At 38.4% G+C, this 19,555-nt stretch overlaps 2 protein-coding genes across 2 annotated transcripts; one reads left to right on the forward strand and one right to left on the reverse strand.

Moving 5' to 3' along the window:
- Window positions 1-2,853: 2,853 nt before the first annotated feature.
- On the reverse strand, window positions 2,854-6,464 carry LOC100766547 (olfactory receptor 473). Its single transcript, XM_027405037.1, has 3 exons — window positions 6,440-6,464; window positions 5,119-5,174; window positions 2,854-3,801 (listed from the first exon to the last, which is right to left on the reverse strand). Exons 1-3 carry the CDS (start codon window positions 6,462-6,464, stop codon window positions 2,854-2,856), a joined length of 1,029 nt encoding a protein of 342 aa, XP_027260838.1.
- An 11,812-nt stretch (window positions 6,465-18,276) lies between these two features.
- LOC100765962 (olfactory receptor 481) lies at window positions 18,277-19,218 on the forward strand. Its single transcript, XM_027405016.1, has one exon. It carries the CDS (start codon window positions 18,277-18,279, stop codon window positions 19,216-19,218), a length of 942 nt encoding a protein of 313 aa, XP_027260817.1.
- The last annotated feature ends 337 nt before the right edge of the window (window positions 19,219-19,555 follow it).

Consider the following 19,555-nt stretch of genomic DNA (forward strand, 5'->3'; position numbering starts at 1 on the left):
GTCTCATTTGCCTAACTTTTAAATTTGATCCCTTACCTGGTGTATTTCCTGATTCCATAATAATTTAAGGATCTTTTTTACCGTTTCTGTAGGGAAAACATTGATTTTTTGATAGGAGTTACATTGAATCTGAAGATTGCTTTGCAGAGTATGGTATTTTAACAGTTTGAATTCTTCCAACTCACATATAGTAATGTCTTCTCTGAATCAGTTTTTTCTCACCCTCTTTCATTAATGTCTTACAGTTTTCAGTACAGAGGTTGTTTATATTCTTCACTCATTTTCTGATAACCTTTATGTCTAGAAATTTGGAATTCATACAACTAAAGCTCCATATATATCTCATGGAGTAAAAATGAACCTATGACTACTAAAATTGTTTGTCAAAAGGTAAGTTCCATTGCACAAGAGCTATGGATCAGCAGCTTAGAACATTTGCAGCTCTTCCATGGGACCAAGTTTGGTTACCAGCACTCATTTCTAGCAACTCAGAACCACGATTAACTCCATCTCCATGGAATCTAACACCCTCTTCTGTCCTCCATAAGCACCTAGACACATGTGGCACACATGCACTCACACAAATGCATACACATAGATAATAATAAATGTTTTAAAACTATATAAGACCCAGATCCAAACTTGGTGGCCACACCTATTATTTAAGCACTTGAAAGGTCTGCAGAAAAGAATTTCTGTGAACTAAAGGCCATCCTGGGCTACATAGTGAGCTTGACACCAACATCAGATAAAGAAGGAAATTCTATCTAAAAACCAAAACAGATGCCGGGCGTTGGTGGTGCACACCTATAATCCCAGCACTCAGGAGGCAGAGGCAGGCGGATCTCTGTGAGTTCGAGGCCAGCCTGGTCTCCAGAGTGAGTGCCAAGATAGGCTCCAAAGCTACACAGACAAATCCTGTCTTGGAAAAAAGAAAGAAAGAAAGAAAGAAAGAAAGAAAGAAAGAAAGAAAGAAAGAAAGAAAGAAAGAAAGAAAGGAAAAGAAAAGAAAAGAAACCAAAACAGAAACTTTATGCATGTAGAACACATCTTCCCTTGGGCAAAAGCATGCCAACCGGTTACACAATACCAAATGGTCATCCTTGGAAAAGTACATACTAGTAGCATTGTCAGATGTATAAAGATCCATCCCTAGGAGAATGAGGTCAGCAGCAGTGCCCACACACTGAAGCTGGGCCATTGTTGATTTCCTGATTCTTCCTTTCTTCTCCTTGTTGGCCATTCACCTAATAACATCAACTTATTATCACCTACATTCTTAGTAAAATTGTTCTATTTATTCAATTTTCTAGTAGTGTTTCTTCATAGTAAATAAAGTACTAAAATAGAAATTTAAAATACATAACACCATAATCTCCTATATATTTCAGTTACCCTTGTTAGCTTTCACTCTCCAGTATGAATTTTCATTGTAAATACTACACATTTTAATGCTACTATGAAAGGAGCTTCCATAAACTGTTTCTTTTATACAGACACAGAATTTATTTTTTCAATATGCATATATACACTATTTATTATAATTTTAATAAACAAAAAATGCAACTTTCTTAAAAAAGAAAATACTACACACTTTCATGTTATAGACAATTAAGTATTTTCTGTCTATAAATATCTCTAACTCCTTGTGTCTCTAATCCCATTACACTAAGGAAAAACAACTGAATACTAAGCCTTATTTTCCAATATAATATTTTCTCAGCATTTGATTTAGAGTTTCCATAACCTAGGAAAACTTTCATCTTTTCCAGTCTCATGATGTGCTTGTGGTCATGTTAGTTAAAACAGATCTTGCCCATGGGAAGAATATGAAGTTCATTCTAAGGCAAAATTTCTAGAATTTTTTTTACAAGTTGTAATTTGTTCATTGATCTATACTGAAAAAAAAACAAGACTATGGCATAGACATTAACAGTAACACACAAATTCTAAAATGCCCCTTGCAACTCTATATTTTATACCATGCCAAATGCTCTATTTTTAAATGTGTATGCAAATAGGGCTAGAACTTAAGTCAAATCTTGTAACTATATTATAAAAACAATATTTCCTTAAAAAAGTGGAAATTGGCCTGGTTGTTGAGATGTGTGCTTACTCTTGGATGTGTATAACCCAGGTAATATTTGTATAACATTTGTTAGAAATATAGGCTCAATACAGTAACTGAAGGTTGATAACTCTGAAAACATCCTCTATAAATAACAGTGCTGACATCATTAGACAGGTTGTGGTGGAGTGTATGTTAATGCATGATGTGGAGTCAGTGCTGAATCCACAGTCCTCTGTAAAAGCTTGTTCTGTTTCTCCAGGTCTCACTTTTCTCATCTGTAAATGAGGCTCAACTTTCTCATTTATGAAGACCTTCCTCATAGACTCACTGGGAAATGAAATGTAGAAGCCACGTGGTTTTAAGACCAAGCCCTTAGATACAAGTAACCTCAATTATTCTTAATGAGTGTATGGGCAGTTTACTTTCTGTCTTTGCCTAGTAAATTTATCCACAAAATAAAACAATATTGCTACTTACTTAGGTTGTTGTGAGAAACAGATGAATTCATATATGCAACTAAAATTGAGCCTGACACACATTAGGCACATAAATACATAAAGGCAAAGATCTTTATATCTTGCAAAAGTTCTACAGTAGAAATAATTATTCCTATCATTTAGCTGACTTCAACTGGTTCCATAGATGACATATGGATATGTAAAGATAAGAATTAGTGCAAATAAGCAGGATTTAATATGAATAAATCAGTTAAGCATCCTGTGATAGATACTAAGTGTGACATGGCTAAAGGAAATCATCACAAATTTCTTGAATTCAAAGGTCTATGAATATACTCTGACAGTTGCCTTCCTCAGAGCATCCTTTACATCTCTGTTCCTCAGACTGTAGATGAGGGGGTTAAGCATAGGGATCACCACTGTGTAGAATACAGACAGCACCTTGTTCTGTTCAGTAGAGTAATTTGACTTGGGCATCACATAAATGAAGGTAATGGTCCCATAGTAGAGAGTGACTGCTGTGAGGTGGGAGGTGCAGGTGGAAAAGGCCTTTTGGCGGCCCTCAGTGGAGTGCATCTTCAGGATGGTGATAAGAATGTAGATGTAGGAGACAGCTATAACAAACACTGTCACAACGATAATGGAGCCAGAAGAGATAGAGGGAATGATTCCAATAACAGAGACATCTGAACAGGACAGTTTCAGCAAAGGGGAGAAGTCACAGAAAAAGTGATCTATCTGATTTGATCCACAGAAGGACAGATTTAACAAACAACCTGTAAATGTCCAACCATTCATGCAGCCACCAACATAGGATGCTCCCAACAGTAGAAAGCAGACTCTAGGGGACATGAGCATGGAGTAGAGGAGAGGTGAACAGATTGCTACATAGCGATCATAGGCCATGGCAGCCAGTAGGAAGCACTCAGCTGACCCAAATGACACTGTTATACAGAGCTGGGCTTCACAGGCAGCCACAGGTAGGGCCAACCCATGCCCAAGAAGTTCCATAAGCATTATGACAGAGACTGAGGTTGAATATAAAATGTCTACAAAAGCCAGATGGCTGAGGAATAGGTACATGGGTGTGTGCAGCTGGGAAGAAATTCTTATCAATGTGATGATGCTGGCATTTCCTACTAAAGTCACAATGTATACCCCTAGAAATATTACAAAGAAGACTATACACAACGTAGGATCCTCTGTTAGTCCCAAAATGATTAGTTCTGTCACAATGGTGTGATTTCCAGCCTCCGTTTGTGTGAATTGTTCCTGTTGACAAAAATAAAAATAATTTTTTTAATGTTCTAATTTTTCACATTGCTAGATTTTTTTTAGTTTCCTCACACTTATTCATGGTTATCTCCTCTGCCCCAATACAAACACTACATTTTTTTGGAATTGTGGTTTTATCCTTTTATCTTTGGATAAAATGATATTGATGACCCTCACTTTCTGTCATTTGTTACCTTTCACGTGTAGTATTTCTTAAAGGCTCCTAGTCAATACTTCATTGTTAAGATCTCTTTCAAATAGTCCTGGTCCATAATTCCTATTGTCTGTTTATTCTCATGTTGCTCCTTGTTTATTGGAAATCTCACAAACACCTCTTAGAGTTTGTTCCCATACCAAACTAACCCTTGTCTTTAATTAGTTCACCTATATTTCATATCTGAGTGCTGATACCATCCTGCATCTCCTGTCTGCAACTTGGTAGCCTTCCTAGCTTTTTTTCATTGTGCCACATATAATACAATATAATTACATACTATTTATTTCCCAATTTGATCACTTTGCTAACACAAAAACATAGCTATCATATCAAAGGTCATAGACCTAGTTCATTCTTGAGTCAAATGAGTGATCATAGACCAGGAACGTGGAATCAGGTTGCCCTGACTACCATTATCCTATGTGATAACATTTTATAAGGCTTTTGTAGTTACAGAACAAAAGAAAGTCATAGCACAATTCACTTTACGAATTTATTTGTGTAAACATCAGGTAGGTAGGTTATAGCAATATTGGGGAAATCTCTGCTATAGCTTTCAGATGCTGTCTCATTACACCCTTAGCTTTGGTGTTGGTAGAGGCTAATAGTCTAATAATACATTCCAAAAGATTTCATACAGTAGTCACAAGGATGTTATATTAGATAGAGAAATGGGCAGTGAATGACTATAAAAAAGATGTAGGATAGCCCAAGAATATTTAATCTAAGTTTGGCTTTTCTTTAAATTTCATTTTACACTCCAAGCACAGTTCTCCCTCCCACCTCTCCTGCTGCTCCCATCACTTCACCCCCCAGCCCATGCCAAAGCCCATGCTTACTGCCTTGATGTCACCTCCAACATTAAAAATCTGTTTTTCATTGCATTAATTTTCAATATTTCAATGGTACAATGGCACCAACTATTTTATACATAAAATCATTGAAATACTTGAATAAGGCTAGCATGCCCAAGAGAACAATCTCCAGACCCATGAAGGCTGTGCATTCTGCCCCAGTCTCTGTGAGTTCATTTGAACTTTGATCAAAGTGATTTAGAGGGCCTTGCTTTCTAGTGTCCTCCATCCCCTCTGACTCACACATCTTTCTGCCTCCTCTTTTGCAGGGTTCCCTGAACCCTGAATGGAGGAATTTGCTGAAATTAAATAAAAGTGAAATGTTAGTGGTTGCAGTTGTTCCATGCTTTGAAGAACATCAGTATCCTTTCTACATGCCAGAGCTTCCTGTCACACATCTCCAAGTGAGCACAGTCTCTGACACCTGCCCAGGTCTGGACTAAGACAGTCTTGTGTGTACTATGATGACCAATACTTGTCCTTCTCTCCCTCCCTCCTACACACTTAAGTTCCTAATCTAGACTGGCATTCATTCTTGTCACCCTAGGTCAGGGACTCTGACCACTCTATTATCCTCTCTCCTAACTGGGTCAGTCACTTGTGATGTCAAATAGAGATCATAAGACCAGGAACCTAATCCAATGCTAGTATCAGGCTTTTCCTCCAAATTTCTTTTTTCATATTCTCATCTCTCAATCTTAGCAGTGGTTTTGGCTGAATTAGACTCATATTTTCTTGGGTCCCCATGTCCAACTAATATAGCTATATCAGGAACACCACAAGGCCTTTTTTGTTCACCTTCTTAAACCAATGAAAATCTATCTCAATAAAACCCATACTCTACACTTACCATTTAGAAACAGAGCTATGATGCTGAATTCCAAAAGGGACTTTAGGAACATATATTCCATTTACTTTTATAAATATTTGGAGGCTGAATACAATGTAAGCTGGCCAAGGATAAACATGCAGTGGGGATGATGATGGATGTCTTTGACCATAATGGGAGAGAAACATGATGAACTCTTGGGGTTATTCCTGACTGTCCCTTTGAGAGGCAGGTCCCTAACTTTTTTGTACAGAAATGATTTCTAGAACCAGGTGATTCATTAAGTCCAGGCTGGCTCTCTCTAGGGGGTATCTATCTATATCCGATGGTATTCTTTGGAATTCTTTTTAATGTTTACCGAAAGGCAGTGAAATGATTTGTGTTTTCCCAGAAGAATACAGGGCATTCATTAAAAAAGTAACTTATTTGATTAATTGAAGCTAGCTAGTATGGTGATGTAAGAGGACTTTTCAGTTAAACTTCAAATCAAATTGTCCAAAATGAAAGGTAGAATAGTATATAATGAACATATTGCTTTGACCCATTGTTCACTTTCCTGAAGAAACATTAAGATGATGATGAAAGTCTGTATGTAAGTTTCACTTTTTAAGTATCTGGAACCCATTTCTTCCCTACCCTCAATACAATGACATAAGAATGCTTTTGAGGCACCTGAGCATCCACATTGCATTGCAGGCAATAAGCCAAGTGCATTAAATACTTGACTGAACTCACCCAAATACTCTGCCTTCCTTTCCATGTTTTACAGATTTTATGTAGGCATCCATCATTTCTACAAGTCTTTGACCAATACCAGGTTGCAAAGCATCTGAAAGTGATTTATTACATTGTGGTGCCCATTACTGTCATTGTCTGCCCTCTTATTCGACACCATACACTATTCCATGCCTCTTCTAGGATCATTTGTTCACATGTACATTCTTCAACACGAAGTCATCAAAGTAATTTTCTTCTCCTATTAATGAAATTAAGGCCTTAATGTGGATCTTGAAATGTCCATGTAAGGCAGCTGCAATTTCTATCAAGTGCAATCTAAAACCTACAGCATGTATAAGTAATGATACCTGTGACCTAAAGACTAGAGGCAAATCTAAAGACTATAGTGTAATTTCAATAATTAACCAAAACAATGATATGACACATTTTCAGCACGTCCCAGTCATACGCTGTCAGTTCTTACTGTCCAGACACTTCTCAGTCTTCCTCTTGGCAGCATTCCCATTGACCCTAAGGGCATATGAGAGAGAGAGAGAGAGACAGAGAGAGAGAGAGGGAGAGAGAGAGGAATTCACACAGCACACATATGTGCACATATTTGAATTGAATGAGCATGTATTCTAACACCAGCCCTGTTGGCCTTGTTACTGAGATAGACAGTCACCCAGATAACAGCAAGGTCCCATATTCATTAGAACCCTGTTATCAAGCTCATTGACACAGACCCCACTGTGGATGCAGAAATTGTTATTAAAATAGTTTCAAATTGACCAAGGATGGAAGGTGACCCACTACTCATATCCTACTACAAAAGAAAACTAACTTAACATTTTACATTGATACAAATCCGAATGAAAGACAGTAAATTTCTAGAAATAAAGCAAAAGAAAATATTTTAGGACAAAAGTTTTAGGTACAGCACAAGAACCGTAAACTATGATGAATTACCAAACAGGAGGGAGCAGGAAGGTTGAGTTGGGGGAAGAATAGAAGAGAGCAAGATAAGAGAAACCATAATAGAGGGAGACATTATAGGTTTAAAGATAATTCAGGCACTAGTGAAATGTCTGGAGATCTACAAAGATGACACCAACTAATGATCTAAGCAACAGAGGAGAGGCTACTTTAAATACCCTCCCCTGATAATGAGATTGAAGACTAACTTATATCCCATCCTATAGCCTTCATCCAGCAGCTGGTGGAAGTAGAAGCAGACACCCACGGATAAACACTGAACTGATCTGTAATCCAGTTGCAGAGGAGGAGGAGTGGTGAGCAAAGGGGTTCAGACCAGGCTGGTGAAACCCCCAGAAAGAGCTGACCTGAACAAGGAGGAGCTCTTGGTCCCCCGACTGATAGCTGGGAAACCAGCATGGAACAAATGTGGGTGTCAGTGAGGAGACCTCAGAAATCTATTGGGCCCCTTGCAGTAGATCAGTACTTATCCCTAGAATAGGGATGGACTTTGGGAGCCCAAACCACATAGAGGGATACTCCCTGAGCCTATAGACAGGGGATGGGCCTAGGTCCTATGCCAAAGGATATGACAGACTTGGAAGCCCCCCCATGGAAGGCCTCACACTCCCTGGGGAGCAGAAAGGGTATGGGATAGGTAGGGTGTTAGTTGGGGGGACAGGGGAAGAGGGAAGGGAGAGGGAATTAGAATTGACATGTAAAACAATCTTGTTTCTAATTCAAATTTTAAAATTCAAAAAAAAGAGAAAGAAATGCTTCTGAGTTTGTACATTTTGAAACTATGTTATAAATAATCAATCTTTTTCTTCCTGTCTACAACTATTTCTTTTTTTCACTGGGATCCATATCCATATGAACACTAGTGATGGGGGAGGTCCTTCTGCATATATGTTTGTCTTATTGGTTGATAAATAAAGCACTGTTGGCTAAGAGGGGAACAAGTTAGGTGGGACTAGGAGAGAAGGAGGGTTCTGGGAAATGTAGGAAAGGGACAGAGTCACCATGTGATCGTCAGGAAGACAGGACACATTCAGCTGGCATCCTCAATAAGATAAGTTTATAAAATTTATAGATTAATTATTATGGTTGATACTTAAGACAGAGCTAGCAATTGAGAAATCCTAGTCATTGTTCAGCAGCATTGTACCTAATATAAGTCTCTGTGTGTTACTTGGGACCTTAACGTGGCGATGGGCAGAACTCAGGTGGCTGGTAGAAAGATTTATTGTTACACACTAGAATCGACATAAAACCACTTGCAAAATTCCCCAATTTTACCATAATGTCAATAACTATATTGTTAAATTTATTGCATGAAATCGTGTAAGTGTGTGTGTGTGTGTGTGTGTGTGTGTGTGTGTGTGTGTGTGTGTGTGTGCTCTCATGGGTGCAGGTGTCTTGGAAATCCAGGAGAGAGCATCAGATCTCTTGGAAGTTGAGTAACTGGCAGGTATGAGCCACATAATTTGGCTACTGGGAATTGAACTTGAGTCCTCTGAAAGAGCAATACAAGCACTTAAACACTGGACCGTCTCTCCAGCCACCTTTTATATTAAATTTAAGCTAGGATGCAAAGTAACCAGTTCCACCATGGCACTTTTGTACACATACATCATTATACTTTGGTGTTCAACACCCAACTACTTAAGCTATCCCCAATGTCCCTCCTGCTGGTCCCTAATCGTCCTCCAAAGAATCCCCATTTCTGCTATCATGTCATATGCATTCTGTTACCCTCTTTTCTGCCCTTCCCTTAAGATTGTTTTCCCTTCTAATTTTACTTGACTTTCCCATCCTACACACATAATTATACACATGCACACATACATATATCTATATAAAATTAAATCTGGACTCAGTATATGAAATAAAATTTTGGTATTTGTGTTTTAGAAAACTGACTAAATTTTCTTATATACTTAAATCCCACTGCATCCATACTACATCAATACTGCATTTCATTCTTCATGACTAAAAAGTAAATGCCAGGGCATGTGCCTGTGCATGTATGTGTGCATGCCATGTAACAATTCTGTGTTCATTCTTATGTTTATCAACACCTAGATGGGTGCCATAGCACAGTTATTATGATTTGTGAGACAGTAAAATGGGTATGTAAGTATCTTCTTAGCATGTTGATTTAGATTGCTCTGATATATATACCAGGAGTTGTAAAGGTGGATCCCATTAGAGCTCTACTCTTGAGTTTTTAAGAAAACAGTGAATTGATTTCCATAGTGATTAGCCAAGTTTACTTCCTTCCAGAGGTAATAGTTCCTCCCTCCATGACCACATCAGCATTCATTGTAATTTGCTTTCTTCCTAATGGCCATTCAGACCAGGATGAGTTGGATTTTCAAAGTGTTGTAGGTTGCATTTCCCAGACAGCTAAGCATGTTGAACACTTTGTCAATTATTTGTTGACCAACTGTTTTACTTTTTTGTGAACTGTAATTTGAGTTCTTCGGGTTTTCTATTGGTTTGGTTTTTCACTGTTTAATTTTTACAATTCCTTATAGAGTCCATATATAAGTCCCCTATCTGATGTACAGTTAGCAAATAATGTTTCCCACTCTTCATGCTGTCTCTCCACTCTGATAATTGCTTCTTCTGCTGTGCAGTAGTTTTAGTTCATGCAATCCCTTTGTCATTTCTGGGGATTATCTACTGTGATACCACTGTCCTTTCTGTGGAATGCTTCTCAAGTCTGTATCGTGAAGTGCTTTATTCATGTTCTCCTTCAGCAGTTGCAGGTTTTAGGCCTCAGGTTTGGGTCTTTGATCCATTTTAATTGATTTTTGCATACAACAAAAGTATGGTTTCATCCTTCCTCATGTGGAAATCCAATTTACCCAGCATGGTTTGTTAAAGAAGCTTGCTTTCACCAGTTTATTTTTTGAGGCTTTTGTCAAAATTGTATGGCAGTAGCTGTGTGCATTTGTTTCTGTATTCATCATTTTATCACATGGGTCTGTATGTCTGTTTCTGTACCAATGCAATGCTGGTACTATGACCCTGTCATATAATTTAAAGTCAATTACAGTGATGCCACCCAGATATCTCTTTTCTGCTCAGGATTATGTTGGCTTTTGTGCTTCCTCTTAATCTTTAGCATTGTTTTTCCTACATCTGTGAAAAATACCTTTGGGAATTATGTTGCCTCTGTAGATCACTTATAGCAACATAAGCCAATTTTACAATATTGATTATGCTGATTTTCAAAAGTCTTCTTTAATTTCATCAATATTTTGATATGTTCATTATGTAGGTCTTTCAATGCTTTAACTAGGTTTGTTTGGGGGTGATGATTTTTTCCTAGTTTTTTTCCTCCATAACCTTATGATTGGCATACAGAAAGGCTGCTGAAGTTTCTATGTTGATTTTGTACCTACTACATTTATGAAGCTATTTATTTAAAATATGTATATATTGCAGTATGTGACTCAAACATTTTCTAAGAGGTTTCAGTCAAGTTTATTATCTAACCTTTTAAGTAACTCCTCATTTCTTAGTACTGAATACTTTTAAATCCTTCCTTTAGTGTTTATTTTCCTAACCTGAAAATCTACAGTTATCATATGACCTAGCTACACCCCCCTTGGGTATACTCTCAAAACCTTTATATCAACATACTGGAGAGACACTTGCATATCCATGTTAATGCTGCACTAATCTCAATAACAAGGAAACAGAACTGAGCAAGATGCCCATCAACAGTTGAACATGACAAAGAAAAATTGGAGTATAAATAATGGAACTTCATTCATCCATTGAGAAATTTCAACATCCACAAGAAATGGAACTGGAATTCGCTAAGAAAACAAAGCCAGATTCAAACAAACAAATATTCTGTATTTCCATATTCAACAAAATCATAGAAGAAACCTTTCCCAACCTAAAGAAAGACACGCCAATGAAACTACAAGAAGCCTACAGAACACCAAATAGAGTGGACCACAAAAGAAAGTCGCCTCGTCACATAATAATTAAAACACCAAACGCACAGAATAAAGAAAGAATATTAAGAGCAGCAAAGGAAAAAGGCCAAATAACATATAAAAGCAAACCTATCAGAATTACACCAGACTTCTCCATGGAAACTCTGAAAGCCAGAAGGACATGGGTAGATATTCTACCAACTCTGAGAGAACACGGATGCCAGCCCAGACTACTATACCCAGGAAAGCTTTCAATCACCATAAATGGAGAAAACAAGATATTCCACGACAAAACCAGATTTAAAAAATATTTAACCACTAATCCAACCCTACAGAAAGTACTGGAAGGAAAACTCCAACCTAAGGAAACTAACTACACTCACAAAAACATAGACAATAGATAATCCCACTTTACTAAAACCCAAAAGAAAAAACAGGGTAGATCCACATACAATACCACTACCAACAACAAATAAAAAACAAACAAAAATAAACACTCAATGGACCTTAATTTTCCTCAATATTAATGGTCTTAATTATAAAAAGACACATGCTAATAGAGTGGATGCAAGAAACACACCTCGAATTCAAAGACAGACATTACCTCAGAATAAAGGGTTGGGATAAGATATTCCAATCAAATGGACCCAAGAAACGAGCTGGGGTAGCTATCCTAGTATCTAACAAGTTAGGCTTCGAATTAAAATCAATCAAAAGAGAGGAAGAAGGTCATTCTCCCATGTTCTTGGATGGGAAGAATCAAAATAGTAAAAAATGGCAATCTTGCCAAAAGCAATCTACAGATTCAATGCAATCCCCATCAAAATCCCAGCACAATTCTTCACAGAACTTGAAAAAACAATTCTCAACTTTATATGGAAAAACAAAAGACCCAGGATAGCCAAAACAACCCTCTACAATAAAAGACCTTCCTGAGGCATCACCATCCCAGATTTCAAGCTCTATTATAGAGTTTTGTCCTGAAAACAGCTTGGTATTGGCACAAAAATAGACAGGTAGACCAATGGAATAGAGCTGAAAACCCTGATATTAAACCACACACCTATGAATGCCTGATTTTTGACAAAGAAGCCAAAGCTATACAATGGAATAAAGAAAGCATCTTCAACAAATGGTGCTGGGATAACTGGATGCTGGCATGTAGAAGACTGCAAATAGATCCATGTCTATCACAATGCACAAATTTAAGTCCAAATGGATCAAAGACCTCAACATAAACCCAGCCACACTGAACTTATTAGAAGAGTAGGAAATATCCTTGAAGGAATTGGTAAGGGAGACCACTTCCTGAACATAACATCAGTAGCACAGACACTGAGATCCACAATTAACAAATGGGACCTCCTGAAACTGAGAAGCTTCTGTAAGGCAAAGGACACAGTCAGCAATACAAAACGACAGCCCACAGATTGGGAAAAGATATTCACCAACCCCACATCCAACATAGGGCTGATCTCCAAAATATACAAAGAACTCAAGAAGCTAGTCTCCAAAACACCAACTATTCCAATTAAAAAGTGGGGTACAGAACTAAATAGACAATTCTCAATAGAGGAATCTAAAATGGATGAAACAAAAGAAAGTGTTCAACATCCTTAGCCATCATGGAAATGCAAATCAAAACAACTCTGAGATACCATCTTACACCTGTCAGAATGGCTAAAATCAAAAACACCAATGACAGTTTATGCTGGAGAGGTTGTGCAGAAAGGGGAGCGAGCACTCATCCACTGCTAGTGGGAGTGCCAACTTGTACAGCCACTTTGGAAATCTGTATGGCTATTCCTCAGGAAAATGGGAATCAGTCTACCACAAGATCCAGCAATTCCGCTCTTAGGCATCTACCCAAAAGAAGCACATTCCTACAACAAGGACATCTGTTCAACTATGCTCATAGCAGCATTATTTGTAATAGCCAGAACCTGGAAACAACCTAGATGCCCCTCAACTGAAGAATGGATAGAAAAAATGTGGAACATTTACACAATGGAGTACTACTCAGTGGAGAAAAAAGGCAATGGAATCTTGAAATTCGCAGACAAATGGATGGAACTAGAAGAAACCATTCTGAGTGAGGTAACCCAATCCCAAAAAGACAGGTATTGTATGTACTCACTCATATGTGGATTTTAGACATAGAGTAAAGGATTGCCAGCCTGCAGCCCAGGCTGCAGGAGAGGCTGGTAAACAAGGAGAACCCTAAGAGAGACATACATTGTCCCCTGGAAAAGGGGAAAGGGACAAGATCTCCTGAGCAAATTGGGAGCATGGGGGAAGGGGGAGGGAACTAGGAGAATGAGAAGGGGAGAAGAGGAGGGGTGAGGAAGACATGATAGGACAGGGAGGTTGAGTTGGGGGAACAACAGAAGAGAGCAAGATAAGAGATAATATAATAGAGGGAGACATTATAGGTTTAAAGAGAAATCAGGCACTAGGGAAATGTCTGGAGATCTACAAATATGACACCAACTAACAATCTAAGCAACAGAGGAGAGCCTTAAATGCCCTCTCCTGATAATGAGATTGATGACTAATTCATATGCCATAGAATAGCACTCATCCAGCAGCTGGTGGAAGTAGAAGCAGACATCCACAGCTAAACCTTGAACTGAACTGAAATCCAGAAGCAGAGAAGGAGGACTGATGAGCAAAGGGGTCCAGACCCCCTGAATGTGGGTGTCAGTGAGGAGACCTTGGAATCTATGGGGCCTCTTGTAGTGGATCAGTACTTATCAATACCATAGGAATGGACTTTAGGAGTCCATCCCATATAGAGGGATACTCCCTGAGCCTAGACACAAGGGGGTTGGCCTAGGCCCTATCCCAAAGAATATGACAGACTTTGAAGACCCCCCTCTTATGGAAGGCCTCACCCTTCCTGGGGAGCAGAAAGTGTATGGGATGGGCACGGCATTAGTTGGGGGGGTAAGGGCAGGGGAGGAGGGGAGGGAGAAAAATCTGGGATTGACATGTAAAATAATTTTCTAATAAAAAAGAATAAATAAGTAAAAAAAACTAAAAATATAGAATCAAATAAAACAAAGAAGAGAAAAGATGATAGAGAGGAAAGGTCATAGAATACATATGACATGAAAGCAGAGGAAGGCTTATTGGGGGAGGAGAAATCACCAAAAAAGGATAGAAGTCAAGGGATGAGTGGGAGGACAGTAGAGGTGGAGGATGAGTTAGGGCAAGATATGATTCCTGATGCAAATATATGAAAATGCATAATGAAACCAATTACTTTGTATACTAACTATAGAAAGTAAAAAAATTAGGGCATCAGATAAAAAGAATTTGTGTCTAATAACTTAACATATATTTTTATCAAATAATGTTGGCTTTATTTAAAGAGATATTTATTTAGAATTTATGCTACGAAACATTTTGACCCATATTTCTATTTCTTGGTCTGCTTTTAAAAGAAAGAGTAATACAATGGATCATTGAGAATAGTATAGCTGAATAAATAGTTATAAAAAGTCTATATGAATCACTGTAAAGCATGAATAAAATTAACATATTTATGGTATTATCTCAAAAACATTTGTAATTAAAATCGTTCAAAATAATGCAAAAATAACATCACATATTGAACATCACATGGAATTTAGGAACAAGGAAGGGACAAGGAAGGAACTTTTGGTTCATCTAAAAGGGAGCATTAGCTTAGACATAATGTTGGCTTTGGAAGGAAGTGTCTTTAATAACTCAGGAGTCCAGTGTTAGGAGTGAAAACATACCTAAGGACACATTGATACTGAATTAAAACATATAACCCTTCACAGAGAGACAAATATCACATCTCCACCTGTAGCAGCTGAAGGTATAACCACAAATCCCACAGTGATGCTGAGGAGAGTAGTTCCAAGCACCTTCTTCTCAGAAAGGTCACAGGTGATCATAGCCTAGCCTGTGCTAATTACAATTGTCCAATCAAGTTACAAAACCAATTAGATCTTTGCAGTTGTAATACAACTGCAATAATGAATAGAATGAAGCCCTTGAGATTTTAAAGAGTATCTCAGCCAGCTCGGTGTATATGAAAACACAGACACATCCAATTTTCTCGTCTCACTGGATTTTCTCCCACTGGATTTTCAATAGTATGCTAATAAAGATGGGAGTGTCTAGTGGTAAGGTACTTATGGTCTTGCATCACAAATTGTCCAAACATAAAGAAAGAACTGCTACAGGAAGATAATTCCTGGAACCTGTTGTTGTTGTAATATTTGACTGGCAGGTAACATTGAATTTTTCTTTTATATTGATACATAAGTGTGCCAAGTAGAGGCTCAAGGCTTCTTCTCAGGCCAGAAAATCACCTCTACTTCTTTTATTTAATGATGTTTTGTTTATTCTTTGAGAATTTTATACAGTGTATTTTTATCATATTCATTTCCCTCCAACTTTTCCCAGATCCTCCCACCTCCCAACTCAACAAATTATCTGTGAGTCTGTCTCCTCTGCTTGTTGTGTGTGTGTTTCTGTCTCTGTCTCTGTCTCTCACACACTGTGTGTGTGTGTGTGTGTGTGTGTGTGTGTGTGTGTGTGTGTGTGTGTGTGTGTGTGTGTGTGTATCTTTCTGTTTCTGTCTCTGTCCGTCCCCATGTGTGTCTTTCTGTCTCTGCTTCCTCTCTTTCTCTTTTTCTTAAACCTATCCACTCCAGTTTGTGTTGGCCATCTACTCCTGGGTATGATGCCTGTCTTGGAGTGTGATCAATATAGTACATGTCACTCCATTGAAGAAACCTGACTTCCCCTCTCCCAAAATTAATCAAATGGTAATAGCTGCTCAGCTAATGGTGGAACTTCATGCCCACCTTCCTTTCCTCCATGGTAGGACTTTTTCTGGCTTGATCTCTTAAAGGTCTTATGAGGGCTGTCACAATCACTGTAAGTTCGTAAATGCATCTCTCTCCCTATGTCTGGAAAACATCGCTTCCTTGAAGTCATGCACTGCCTCTTGCTCTTACAACTTTTTTGTTTTTTGGGTTTTCAAGACAGGGTTTCTTTGTGGCTTTGGAGGCTGTCCTGACACTCATTGTGTAGACCAGGCTGGCCTCGAACGCACAGAGACCCACCTGCTCCTGCCTCCCAAGTACTGGGATTAAAGATGTGTGCCACCACCATCCGGGTGTCTTATAATTTTTCTGTGCCCTCTTCTGCATAGATCCCTGAGTCTTGAGCGAAGAAGTGTGTTAATATAGATGTCCCATTTAGATCCAGGAACTCTAAAGTCTCTTATTCTCTGTAAATTGTTCAGCAGGGAATGTCTGTGTTAACTGCCATCTACTGCCAAAGGAAGCTTCTCTGATGAACATGAGTGGTGTGCTGATCTGGGTATAGTAGTAAGTCATTAGGAACCATTTTATTGCTTGTACCTTTAGCTAACTCACTAAGCAGTGCTTTATTACAAGTGGTAGGAAGTCAGACTCCTAGAAGTGCATTTATTCATGAATGAACACTAAATTACTTTCATATCTTGGCTACGGAGGGTACTGTTAAGAGAAACACAGAAGTACATACATAAAATACATATTCTACTCCAACATAACAATTCTGTAGATATACACACAAAAGTATAGTTACTGCATCACATAGAAATTCCACTATTAATGTAATAGGAATCTCTGTACTGTTTTTCAAAAATTATTTTGCTAATTCAAAATCTAAAGTGGAACATGCACTAATATCACCTTGAAGATTTAATTTACAGTTACCTCATGATTATAGAATTGAATACATACATGTTATTACCCAAATTGGCAATTCCAGAAATCACAAAAAAATACATTAGAAAATTTTCTGGTAACAGTATTTCCTTAATAGTGGTCTGTGTTCATTTTACTGGTCTCTTGATTCTCCTGATTAAACTGCTCATTCTTTCTATGCTAAATTAGCTGATTTCTTAACATCCCTTTCATATGAAACTATCTGATGCCCCCATGTGGCTAACATAAGCATCTGATATTTTGCTATCATTGTTCATAAGAAACCATAATGTAACATTATGGAATCCATTCTTTTGCTCATTCTGCACAGTTCTTACAGTACAAATAATGACCTCAAATAGAATCATTTGTTATGTTTTACTCAGGATTAATTTCTTGGTGAAACATGCATCTTAATAATCTATAATTATATTAACTAGGTAGTGTTAGGCTACCCCCAATAAATTAACCTTAGGAAATTAGTGTTAGCTAACACAGAATACCTCTGTCTCACTTCCAATGCATGGATCGTATATTTCCTGTTCCTAAATTTGGAGCCCAGACTTGTAAGAGGTGCCACTATATTGTAGATGTAGCATGTGAAATGTGTCACCATGGAAAGGAAGAGTTGTGCATTAGTACTGTAATTTTGAAAATGCACACACATTCGCTTTCACAAATTGGTATGCATGGCCCAAGGTGGCATATAACTACAAGAAGACTGGGAAGGGTGGACTCCAAGGGACTGAGAAATAGAGTTAAATTAGATACCATAAACACCAGCATGAATCCATCATTTCAAACATTTGGGGGTCTCAGAATATCTGGGTTCCATGCATTAACTCAACTATTTGGGATTTCAGAACATCAGTATTCTGGGCATTCATTCAGACTCCTGACTTGATTAAATGTTAAATCCATGAATGAGTCCTATGTTCTGATCTGAGCCACTGTCCAGTTTGTATCTGTGGCCTTAAGATAAATGGTGATTAGGGTTCTGAAATTGTGCATGATGTACCTTGGTTTCAGAACACCTGTGGGAGAATAAACATGAGACCAAACTGAGATCCACATTTGTTTATAACGGGCTAAATGTGGAATGGAGTATATCAATCATAAGGTCATTTGGTATGTTCTGATAACCACTGTTTTTATTTTTATTTTTTCAGTAGGAATCATCTCAAAAATGATGGAAGCTGGAAACCACACAATGGTAACAGAGTTCATTATTTTGGGGCTAACTGACGACCCCACCCTTGGTTCTGTCTTCTTTATATTGTTCCTGGGAGTCTATCTCACCACTGTATTGGGCAATGTCAGCATAATCATGTTGATCAGAAGAAGCCCCCAGCTTCACACCCCCATGTACCTCTTCCTCAGCCACTTGGCCTTTGTGGACATTGGGTACTCCAGCTCGGTCACACCTGTCATGATTGTGAGTTTCCTGAGAGAGAGAATTGCCATCCCTGTGGCTGGCTGCATAGTCCAGCTTGGCTCTGATGTGGTCTTTGGGACTGCTGAGTGCTTCCTGCTGGCTGCCATGGCCTATGATCGCTACGTGGCCATCTGCTCACCCCTGCTCTACTCCACTCTCATGTCTCCCAGGGTCTGCTTCATCTTACTGGTTATTTCCTATGTGGGTGGATGTGTCAATTCTTCATCATGTACCAGCTGTTTATTGAGCCTGACTTTTTGTGGACCAAATAAAGTCAACCATTTCTTCTGTGACCTTCCACCACTGGTGGAGCTTTCTTGTACCCATGATTACATTGCTGAAATGTCTCCTGCCATCTCAGCAGGCTCCATCATTGTCATCACCCTGTTCATCATCATTGTGTCTTACCTCTACATCCTTCACTCCATCCTCAGGATGCGCTCTACTGAGGGCAGGCACAAGGCCTTCTCCACCTGCACCTCTCACCTCACTGCAGTCACCTTGTTTTATGGGACAGTTACATTTGTTTATGTCATACCAAAGTCAAGTCATTCACCCAACCAAATTAAAGTGGTGTCCGTGTTCTACACAGTGGTGATTCCCATGTTGAATCCCTTGATCTACAGTCTGAGGAACAAGGAGGTAAAAGAGGCCATGAGGAAATTGATGGGGCAAACACATTCCTCATTTTGAACAAAGTTCAATATTAATCTATAAATTAATAATCAACCATTTGGGGAACATATATGATAAATATGTAATACCTCTTAGTCTCACTTGTATGTGTGTGATGTTTATGTATACAAAAGTCCATATATGTGCAGGTGTGTGTGTGTGCATATGTGTGTACATATATCTCAAGGACAAAGGACAATCTCAACTGTCATTTCTCAGAACATCATCTACCTTGAATTTTGAAACAGTGTCTCTCATTGGCCTAGAACTTTGCAAGCAGGCTAGCCTGGTTGATCAGTGAGCCCTCTGTCTCTCACTCCCAGCACTGTAATTACAAACTTGCACCATCTATCTA

The sequence above is a fragment of the Cricetulus griseus genome, chromosome 3 (genome assembly GCF_003668045.3).
Source record: "Cricetulus griseus strain 17A/GY chromosome 3, alternate assembly CriGri-PICRH-1.0, whole genome shotgun sequence".
Lineage (NCBI taxonomy): Eukaryota > Metazoa > Chordata > Mammalia > Rodentia > Cricetidae > Cricetulus > Cricetulus griseus.